The 12,132-nt window shown below is 36.6% G+C and overlaps 1 protein-coding gene across 1 annotated transcript in view; it reads right to left on the bottom strand.

The window, feature by feature from the left end:
• Nucleotides 1-12,132, bottom strand: part of LOC106867263 (uncharacterized) — a 29,162-nt gene that overhangs the window by 2,971 nt on the left and 14,059 nt on the right. The window contains exons 2-3 of the mRNA XM_014912080.2: nt 8,033-8,123; nt 941-1,139 (exon numbers count right to left, since the gene is read on the bottom strand). Of these exons, the coding sequence (XP_014767566.1) occupies nt 941-1,139; nt 8,033-8,123 (290 nt within the window). The remainder of the gene's footprint in view (nt 1-940; nt 1,140-8,032; nt 8,124-12,132) is intronic.

Here is a 12,132-nt window from a genome sequence, read left to right as displayed (position 1 = left end):
TTTACATTTTTCCTTAAATGTCTCTTGAGCCCTGCTTGCATCATCCTGGCCTCTTCAAATGCTTTCACTCCACTCCACACCCTTGTTCGCCATCCAACTCGATCTGAAGCGAGGACTTCTATATCTTTTGGAGCCATTCCAATTGACTTCATAGCAGTCCTTATGTGTTCAGAGATATAAGAAACTACCATAAAGCACTTCAGCCTTGACCATTTCTCACTGTTACAGAGGAAAATCACTAATCTTTGTTGCTGTGATTTTGGTATGGTTTTCACAGCTGATGGCTGTTTCTATCACCAACCATTTTCCAGCATGGACTAGGCATATTTCATTGTGCTACCAGCATTACGGAAGGCTTTTATATACTGTGTTAGAGTATCTGCTCTCTGATACAGGCTGCTCCCATTGTGGCTCATAGTGTCAACAACTATGTTCCATCTTCCTTTCCTTGCCTTCATTTTTACCAACCTTTCCTCTCAACAACTTTGCAATATCACTCACTTAAGTCCTTCACTCCCTATGGAGCATAAGCCATCAATGACCTTTCTCCACTGTTTCTCTCCCAGGGTCTTGTAGGTTTTCAATTGTCATCAATGCTTCTGAAACTTTGATTTTTCTAGGTGGAGTGGACCAGGTGGGGTTGATGTGACACAAACCAATTTTTACCTCTGGGAAGAGGCAGTCAATAGTCTGGCCTTTGTCCTTTGACCTGTCCAATATGGGAGGCCCTAACCAGGAGCTTTCTACTTCCCTGGCATAGCACACAAACCACCACACTGCATCAAGGACAGGACCTTGAGGTTTGCAATATGAACTGAGGTGAGTTGTATCATGATGTTGGCACTACAGAGGTCATCTGCACCAGGACTGGAATGCTCCCAAAATCCTGTAACAATTATAAGTAAAAAGAAAGCAGTAAATATAAAAAGCAAAACTTTACCTGTGGGCCACATGTTTCTAGGAAGGTGAAGTGGGTCAGCTGACCATGGCCCACATGAATGAATTGGGGGCCCTACACCAGGCGTACCACCTATTGATTGGGTAGATTCCGAACAGTCAAGTTCTGGTGAATTATGGACTAGGTTGCTGCGGCGTGCCCATGGGTGCTTCGGTGGCCAAGTATATGTTGATTTGCAATCCTAAAAGAAAAAAAAAAAAATTTTTTTTTATATATATGTGTGTGTGTGTGTGTGTTTATACAGGGGTGGGCAAAAATAGGTATACAGTTGCTTAATGAGTGGAATGTTCTTTCCATTTCTCTATTCCTTTTTTACCCAAGTGATTCAGAAGTTGACTAAGGGATCTGTGGGAGATGCCTAGTTCATTGGAAGCCATCTTTTTTATTTTTATATACATCTTGAAATGCTTACATATTAAGCAGTTATATACCTACTTTTGCCCACCCCAGCATGTGTATGTAAGTATACATAAACATGCACATGTGATTAAATTTTTTATCAAATTTTTTCCATTTTTAATTCGGACTTGAAATGTGGATATTTTATCCTTAAATCAGACACATAACACAGCTTGTTTGACAACAGATACTACTTCTGAAAAACAAGAAATCTATTGTTTGGTTGGGTTGGTGATCTAGGAACCCCACAAAATACACCTGATATATGTTTTTCAAAGAGATGTTAGCACTAAGTATATACATGAAACACTGGAAAATAGAAATTAAGTTTAGCTCATTAGCATTTAGATTATTCAGTAATTTTTAATTATTGACATTGTTTTGAATTAATCATGCATTATCTTGTAGCTTTGAGATTTCAATGATGTAGGTGTCTATTTTTAAAAGACATTGTAGGGTAGGTATGAGAGGTTGGATCTGGTTAATTTGAACATAAAACTGGTGGAATATTTGGGCTGGATATGGCCAGTTTGTATATTAAAGGGTTAATTTGGAAACAAAGATCTGTGATGGAGCGGGATGGGATGAATAAAAAATTGAATAAGTAAAATACCCCAAATAATAAAATACCCAATTTGACTTTCCCAGAGGCATCCTATTATGGAACATATGTATATACAGGGGTTGGACAAAATAATGGAAACACCTAGCATCATAATTTTGAAATATCTATAAAACCATCAAAAGCTTGTTTATTTTTATGTTTTTTGATTTATTATTAGTGTTGCTTAATATGTTTTTGCTAAAATTGCTGTTTCTTTTCAGATATCATCAGAAAAAGGTAATTAAAATTCATTGAAATGACAGATCTATCGGACTTTCAAAGAGGGCCACCACAGTCCCCAGATCTCAATATTATTGAACATTTATTGTGCAATTTAGAAAAACAAGGAGTCGATATCCTCCACCAACATCACTACAAGAACTGGAGACCATTTTAGATGGAGAATGGACAAAAATTCCTTTGGAAACAATTCAAACTTTGTACGAGTCCATACCTCATAGAATTCAAGCTGTAATTACTGCCAAAGGTGGTCCTACCCCATATTAAAATAAATTTGTTTGAAATTTTAAGGTGTTTCCATTGTTTTGTCCAACCCCTGTACAATGACTACTGTAATCATTGCAAATGCAAATTAGTTTACATCTAAAGGTTCTACATACTACGAGTTGGTGCAACCCAGTACAATCTGACTCATGGTCTAGAGTTTGCCGAATAAATTGGTCCCTGTATGCAGATAAATTAAAAATAAAATTTAGAAAAGACCCTTTAACAGGGAAAGGCAAACTGCCAACCATACCCAGGAAGAAAGATGACAGGGAGTCTCTGCATAAGTGGTCCTCAAATGATGCACTACGAAGAGTTTCTAGGTTTGTTGTAGATTTTTAAATATATGATTCATTTTTTTAGAAAACCCAAACTAATGCCTGAGCATGTTTAAAAACATATTATTCTTAACTTATATACACAAATATGATGAATAAGACAAGCTAAATAATTTTCTATATTTTTTTTCTAATTTTTAACATTTAACTCTTGATACTAATCTGCCTGAAACTAGCTGCATCTAGTTCTCAGATACAAACTTCCTGTTTTAAAGTGCCATTGAAATTTCATGTTAATATTTGTTCTACATACCAACTTAATAAGGCCAAATTATATCACTAAAGTCTTCCTTAATTGAGATAGAGGCAAAGTATTTCAAATGAAATATGGTAACAAAAGGGTTTAAATCAGTTTTTACTTTATTCCTTTTAATGCTAAATTGCCTGAGACTGATCCTAGACTATTATTAAATGATCTAGATTAAAACCTTGTTAATTCATGCTTCAAAGGCTAGCTTAATAATGACTAGATTAGTTTACTAAGTTGTTCATTAATGGAAACAAAGGCAAAATATTTCAAGAGAAATATGGCAAGAAAATGGTTAAAACAGTTTTGCTTAAGTACCCAAGCAAAGTGTACCAATAAATTTATTCTTTAATTTCCTGTGTACCAGTAGATTTTATTATTTAATCTCTAGTGTACCACATTCAATAGATTGAGGCCACTGCTCTATGCAGTCACCTGACCTGATAGGAAAAGCAGCCAATTTCTCTGAAATTGCACTCTACTGTCTTGAGAAAAGAGTGACGCAATGGAGAATGTATTTAGTTTTAGATATAGAAAAAGCAGATGGAATGGTCATAACCGGAAGGCATTTTTTGATCATAGGTCTTGCTCAATCAGGGCTGGCCTGTAGCTAAACAGCAACAGGTACCCCAGTTTATCCATCTATTGAAACACACATTGTCGCTGTGTACCTATGGTTTCCTTATGTCAAGGAGTTGGCATATATGGAAAGCAAACAAGTACAAGCATTGGTATTTTTCATATTTTATAAAATCCTTTGATGGTTATTCAAAATATTCATAAATCTGCACTTGTATCTGGTAACAAAATGATACGGTCCGATTGTCAGAAACTTTATTATGAAAATGATTAAAAATCATTTTCTTTCAGTACCTTTAAATAAAATTTAGAATTTAGGTGTGGTAAGTAGCTTGCTTACCAACTACATGGTTCTGGGTTCAGTCCCACTGCGCGGCATCTTGGGCAAGTGTCTTCTACAATAGCCTCGGGCCAGCCAAAGCCTTGTGAGTGGATTTGGTAGATGGAAACTGAAAGAAGCCTGTCGCATATATGTATATATATATATATACATGTGTGTGTGTGTGTGTGTTTGTATGTCTGTGTTTGTCCCCCTAGCATTGCTTGACAACCGATGCTGGTGTGTTTATGTCCCCATCACTTAGCGGTTTGGCTAAAGAGACCGATAGAATAAGTACTAGGCTTACAAAGAATAAGTCCCGGGGTCGATTTGCTCAACTAAAGGCGGTGCTCCAGCATAGCCGTAGTGAAATGACTGAAACAAGTAAAAGAGTAAAAGAATATATTTTGCAAGTACCAAAATCCTTACTATATTGGGGTCTTATCAGTTTTGCTATGAATTTTCCAGATTTTATGAGAGTGACAGTATACATATATGCGTGTATGTATGTATGTATGCAGGGCATCTTGGACAATTGTCATTTTGTATAGCCCAAGGCCACCCCATGCTTTATGAGCAAAATTGAGTTGATGAAAACTGTATAGAAGCCCATTGGATGGATTGTGCCTGTGATCCAAAGGTAAAACCTTGTCACAAACTGTGTCTCACTTGCTCTGTTGAGAAATATATGTTAACCATTTAGCATTCAGGTTATTCTGTTAAATGTGATGCTTATCTGCTGTTTTGAATAAATCATGCTTTATTTAATAGCTTCAAGGTTTCATTGATTTGATTGCTTATTTTTAGAAACGACATTGTAGAGTAGGTGTGAGAAGCTGGATCTGAACTTAAAACATGTAGGATATTTGGAGTAGATAAGCCAGATTAAATGCTAAAAGGTTAACAGTACATGTATCTGTGGAGTGTTCAATAAATTACATGTTATTGTATGAGTAGGTCATGCAGTTGATCAGATAACTGAATCTTCAGTGCTAAATAATGAACATCTGCCACCATGCTCATTGATCTCCAAGTAACATAACAACCAATGGTAAAAAATGTATAGCATTATGGAATTCCAAGTTCAGGACAGCAATACTTCAGTAGCACAGGGGATGCCTATATATGTATGTGTGTGAGTGTATAGCTACACGGTTAAAAAAGTTTACTCCGTAAGCATGCAGTTCGAGGTTTGACTCCATTACAAAGTAACTTGGGCAAAGTGGCTAAAACTATAAGCATGGGTTGTCCAAAGCCTTGTAAATGAAATTGGCAAACATAAACAGTATGGATGTTTGTCAGATATATGCATATATCACCATCATTTAATGTCTACTTTCCATACTGGCATGGGTTAGACAGTTTGACAGAAGCTGGTTAGGTTGGGAGCTGCACCAGGCTCCATTGTCAGTTTTGTCATGTTTTCTATGGCTGGATGCCCTTCCTAATGCCAACTTTTATCTTAGACATTTTATAAATGCTAGCTATTGATATAATTGACTAAAATTCTTGGACACTGTCCAACAACTGAATGACAATGTCTGAACATTCCTTTGTTTTACACCCGTTTTTCCATGTCAAGCCTTAACTATTTTTTAAAGCGGACGTTAAACGATGATGATGATGAATTAATATTTCATGTCTTTCAAATCATAGACAATTTCTTGACAGTGATTGACAATAGACTTTGCTATTTCTCACTCAGTACTTTTCCATATGAAACCTAGAATGAAAACTCTCATACAAACACACATATGTGCATGCACACATGTACATATGCATACGATGGGCTTCATAGTTTCCATTGGCCAAATTTATTCACAAGGCATTGGTCAGTCTAGGGCTACAGTAGAAAACACTTGCCCAAGGTGTGCCATGCTATAAGACTTAACTCGAAATCATGTGGTTGAGAAGTGAACTACTTAACTACACAACCATGCCTGCAGCTTTGTGTGTATGTATGTGTACACACACACACACACATATATATAAAATCATCATCATCATCATTATCATCATTTAATGTCCATTTTCCATGCTAGCATGGGTTGGACAGTGGAAAACCAGCAGCTGCACCAGGCTCCAATCTGATCTGGCAATATTTCAAAAGCTATATATATATATATATATATATATATATATATTTTTGTGCGGGTGGCACATGAAATGCACCATTTTGAGCGTGGCCGTTGCCAGTATCGCCTGACTGGACTTTGTGCGGGTGACACGTAAAAGCACCCACTACACTCTCTGAGTGGTTGGCGTTAGGAAGGGTATACAGCTGTAGAAACTCTACCAAACCAGATTGGAGCCTGGTGTAGCCACCTGGTTTCACCAGTCCTCAGTCAAATCGTCCAACCCATGCTAGCATGGAAAGCGGACGTTAAACGACGACGACGATATATATAGCTTTTGTTTATGTTGTACAAAAATTTATTTGTGCTCACATACAACTTTATGTTGCAAATAAATAAAGTCTTATTATATATGTTAATTTATGTTAATTTATGCGAAATGCCGGGACGACATACTCAAACTGTAATCTTGCTCTACTGGTCTTTCAAATGACTACACCTATTGGCACTGGTGTGTGCAGTCAAAAAAAATCTGCAGTTCAGGCATGTAATGTCTGTTTAGCTGAAACTAACATATAAACACATACACACCCACACATCTTTAATAATTTTATTGACAGTAATATCTTCTAAGTTTCACCAGCAATTGGCATTCTCAGATTTACGAGGTCAACGACTCTTGACACTCTTAACCCTTTAGCATTCAAATTATTCTGTCAAATGCAATGCATATTTATTCACATTATTTAGAATTAACCATGCATTATCTTCTGGCTTCAAAATTTCAATGAGGTGATTGTTTATTTTTAGAATGACATTATAGGTTATGTGTGAGAGGCAGGATATGGTCAGTTTGAACATAAAACAGATAGAATACTTATGCTGAATATGGCTGGTTTAAATGCTAAAGAGTTAAGTTACTGTCAATAAAAATAACAAAAATATTTGACTCTGCATTTGTAATGAGTTCTTTTTTTTCCGTTTGTTGTTCATGATTTTTATGCTTGTTTGTTCATTTAGCATGTTTTTCCATGGACTGGACAGAGTTATTTGAGCAAAGAATTTAGAAAATCTGCTTCAAATAGAAGCAATATATGAACCAAAAAGTATTGCTTATGGCCACTTTAATGTGGCTGTCCTCTAAGAGACGATGATACTGCCATTTAACCCCAGGAAGACATCTCCAGTAGGTTTAATCAGTGCACTTCTTGCACCCAATATTGCAAGTGGGAAATAACTCCTGTCACTCTGATTTCATGACTATCAGACCAAGTGGTTTCGATCTGTACTGGATCTCCTCAGTGATGGGTACTTGTTTGCCAAGCATAACAGCAATTTAACCTCATTTGCAATATATAGAAAACACAAGTGTCATACCATCACTGATTTTTTTAACGAGGCAACTAGTATGTTAGAAAATCTGCATTTGAAATAGAAGCAGTATACAAACCAAAAAATATTGCTTATGGCCATTTTAATGTGGCTGTCCTCTAAGAGATGATGATGCTGCCATTTAACCCCAGCACACTGAATAAACTAGCTGGAGGAGATGTATTCCTGGGGTTAAATGACAGTATTGTTGCCTCTTAGAGGACAAACACCTTAAAGTGGCCATAGGCAGTACTTGTTTATTTTATTATTTTTTTTTTGCTCCAGGGGTTTTTGAAATTGCAAAGAATATGGTTCGAATACCAATAAGGAATGTCAACATCACTGACTTGCTCAAGAGTGACAAGCATAGAATAACACTGATGCACATATGCTCATGTACACACAAAGATGGGCTTCCCTGCAGTTTCTATCAAATTCCTACACAAGATGCTCTTCTATTATAGCCCAGAGTTTCAGTAGTAGACACTTACTTACACAAGGTGCCATACAGTAAGACCAAACCCAAAACCATGTGGTTGTGAAGAAAACTTCTTAACCACACTATCTAGTTTACAGTTACAAATAAATGTGGGAGAGAGAGAGAGAGAGAGAGAGAGAAAGAAAGAGGAGATACTGACATAGAGATTGTCCATGCTTTGACTTGCCATGGGAGCCCTCAAGAGGCCTTCTTTTTGGGCAGGAACATCATCTTCATCACTGCTGGTGTCTCTAAAATACAAATATCAAAGAATGTTTCAACAAACACCAAACAGATTAAGTCATGTTTATTTTCTTTTCTCAAGATTTGGGGGGAAAGAAAAAGAAAGTCATAAAAAGACCCCAAAAAACAAAACAAAACAAAAAAAAAAACTGTTACCATGAAAGCATGTAATTTTCTTTTTATTTTTCATTTTAAATAATTTTGTATATGGCAATAAAATAAATATTGGAGTTAATTTAATAAACCAACTCTCCAAATTTCTGACCTTGTGCCTATACTAGAAATTATTATTAATAATAATAATAATTATCATTACTATTAGTATTAAGGTGGTGAGCTCACAGAATTGTTAGCAAGCCAGGCGAAATGCTTAGCAGTATTTTGTCTGCTGCTATGTTCCGAGTTCAAATTCCACCAAAGTTGACTTTGCCTTTCATCTTTTGGGGTCGATAAATTAAGTACCAGTTGAGTACTGGGGTCGATGTAATCGACTACCTCCGTCTCCCAAATTTCGGGCCTTGTGCCTATAGCAGAAAAGATTATCATCATTATTGTATTCCCTTTGCACAGCTTCTAACGTTGGAGATGTACTAACTACTGTGTCAGCTGTTCACTACCAGTGAACTAAGGTAACACCCCTCATTTTTCGAACACCATCCGGAATATTCGAGCAGTTCCAAGCAGTGCCGTTTTTTGCAAGTGCTTCACCCTTATTGCAGCCCCTATATGTTCCATGTACTCCTTATTGCAGCCCCTATTTGTTCCCTGTACTTTATTATTATTATTAAGGTAGCAAGCTAGCAGAATCATTAGCACACTGGACGAAATGTTTAGTGGTATTTTACCCATCTTGACATTCTGAGTTCAAATTCTGCTGAGGTTAACTTTGACTTCCATCTTTTTGGGGTCAATAAATTAAGCACCAGTGAAACACTGGGGTCAATGCAATCAACTAGTCCCCTCCCTACAAAATTTCAGACCTTATGCCTTTAGTAGAAAAGGTTACTATTATTATTACATTGACCTGGAGCAGTGGTTTTTCGATTGGGGTCCATATAAGATTTTGTCAAATGCGCAATAAATTGGTTATTACTTCTAAAATAAACAAAATATTTTAACAATTTTTTAAATACAGTTCTTAAGATTTAATTATAAAAAGTTAAAGAAGTGATTTTAAATTCTCAATCGCAGGATAATGCTAACCACCTACACATTTTTCTGCAAAACAGGGGTTGTTCAGGCTATATTATTAGCATTATCCTGCAATTGAGAATTTAAAATCACTTCTTTAACTTTCTAAGACATCTCAAAGATTCTAAAAGCAAACTTTGTTTGTTTGTTTACGTTTATCGTAATTTGAATTTAATTATAAAAATATATTCAGATTTTTCTAAAACATCGAATATTTATGAGGGTCTACCTGATTAAAATAGAAGCCAACGGGGTCCATAGGCAAAAAAACAAAAACAACAAAAAAAAAACAGTTGAGAACCACTGATCTTGAGAATGAGCAGAGACAGAAATGAGACCAAGAGGACTCCTATGTCCTGCAGAAGACACCAATCTGTCTACTGCTGGTATAATGATAATATCAACCCAGAACAACCTGTAATGTGGTCGAGGAAGGACATCAAAAATAAAAACTGTCAAAAAAGGAACATATGAGGAAACATGATTTTGTAACCTTATCTACGAGGGTAGTAACTAATTAAGAACCAACAAACACAGACTGTGATAACCTGTCCAACCTGTGCAAGCATGCAAAATGGATATAAAATAATGTTGTTGTTGTTGTTATTTATTCCAGAGCAGCTTTGGTAAGGCATTTATGATCAATGGCATTCAAGCTATGAGTGTTATGTCCTTTTACTCAATGCTCAGATCCATATCATTCAAAGCAAAGCAAAGGAGTCTCTGCATATCACTAGACCTGCTAGAAGTAGTAGCACACCATCTCCCTCAATTCACATCCAACAATCTTTTAAAGAAAAAGAGAAAGGACAAATTGGAAAATGTGGTTCTGAGTCCTTTACTCATATATAAACAGGCAGAGGGATCATGGCTGGAATGCTTTCAATAAGGCTTTAATCAGGTTTGATTTGGGATGAAACATCATCCACTGCATCATTTTCCTTAAGCTGGCAGTGTAGTTTGATGGAAATTTGGCTGCTATTTCTAGCAGGACAAGCGACTATATAAAGGTCCTGCCACTGGCTTGCTAGAGACAGTGTAATAAATTTCAGTCACATGACACAAACCGATAATGTAAAAATAATGTTAACGAGAAGGTAAAGACACATTGTTAAGCAATTGTACTTCGAGACAAGGAAGCCTGTTATTCGACTGGTTGGAAAAAGCAGCCAAATCTCCCTTGTAGTTACATCCTATTGTTTTTTTAAAAAAGGAAGGAGACATTGGATAATGTAGACTTAGAAAAATTGTTGTTGTTGGCACTCTGTCGCTTACGACGTCGAGGGTTCCAGTTGATCCAATCAACGGAACAGCCTGCTCGTGAAATTAACGTGCAAGTGGCTGAGCACTCCACAGACACGTGTACCCTTAACGTAGTTCTCGGGGATATTCAGCGTGACACAGTGTGACAAGGCTGACCCTTTGAATTACAGGCACAACAGAAACAGGAAGTAAGAGTGAGAGAAAGTTGTGGTGAAAGAGTACAGCAGGGTTCGCCACCATCCCCTCGTGGAGCTTTAGGTGTTTTCGCTCAATAAACACTCACAACACCCGTTCTGGAAATCGAAACCGCGATCCTATGACTGCGAGTCCGTTGCCCTAACCACTGGGCCATTGCACCTCCACTAGAAAAATTACATCTAAAGTAAAGACATGATGGTCATTACTGGAATGACTTTAATCACAGGTTGGTACGGCAAGGGTTTAAAGAACAATAAACAACAGTGCTTTAACAGTTATTCAAGAAAGGCTTAGAATTTGAAACTAAGTGAGATATGTAAAGCATTAAATGTAAAAACAGTAGTTTTTTTTACATCTAAGAGCATATTTATATTTCATATGTACTCTTAACAAAGAGAGTACAAAGAAGAATTTTTCAAGACTGTTTCTTGGTTTACTTTCTTTCATATGATTTTCTTGTTAGCTTTCCTTGTTTTGTGGCGTGGCTCTGATAGAATTCAAGAACAGATATTTACAGGTAACATACTGCTGAACATGTTGAGAAAAGTGCAATAACTACGAGACAAATGAAATGTTATTTTAGCAGCAATAGCTACTGTAGACAAGAGAAACTAAAGCAAGGTGGCCCTCCTGGTATGCTTGCATAAAGGGTGTGTATGTGGCAGTGAAGTAATTTAATATCTTAATGATTAGGCAGCATTCATGAAAGGGTAACTGGCTAGTGTCATCACTCTAGAACATTGAACTTGTAATCAATCGCAAAGCATAGTCCTCTTTTTGCTTTGTTTTCAGACTGATACACGTCATTAAAAGATGTATATACACATACACACACGTGTGTATATATATATCTTCATTTAACATCTGCTTTCCATGCTGGCATGGGTTAGATGGGTTTACTGTAAGTGGTAAACCAGAGACCTACACCAGATTCAAGTTTGATTTGGCTTGGTTTCTATGGTTGGATGCCCTTCCTAACACCAACCACTCCAAGAGTGTAATGGGTGTCTTTTACGTGACCATGACTACAGTTTTACTTAGCTTGATGAACTGTATACTGAGGATACGAGATGTTTTGGCACAACTGTTTTGGCACTGCTGATTCGATGCTGACTTTTTTGACATCAGACGTTTTAATGTTTCCCTCTCTCTCTTTCCCTCCCTCCTTTTCTATCTTTATGTGTGTGTTTGACATGGGACGTCTTAATATTTCTCTTGCTCTTTCCCTCCCTTTCTCTTGCTTTATGTGTGTGAGCATATTTCACTTTATGTGTATGAGGAGAAGTTAAAGTGTTTACATTAATTGTGTTCGATTAATAAATTGCAGTGTCTCTTTTTCTATTTTAATATTTTTGCACTCGTGTA

The sequence above is a fragment of the Octopus bimaculoides genome, chromosome 9 (assembly GCF_001194135.2).
Source record: "Octopus bimaculoides isolate UCB-OBI-ISO-001 chromosome 9, ASM119413v2, whole genome shotgun sequence".
In the NCBI taxonomy this organism is placed as follows: Eukaryota; Metazoa; Mollusca; class Cephalopoda; order Octopoda; family Octopodidae; genus Octopus; species Octopus bimaculoides.
The sequence above is the reverse complement of the archived record's forward strand: the minus strand, read 5'-3'. Positions and strand labels throughout refer to the sequence as shown.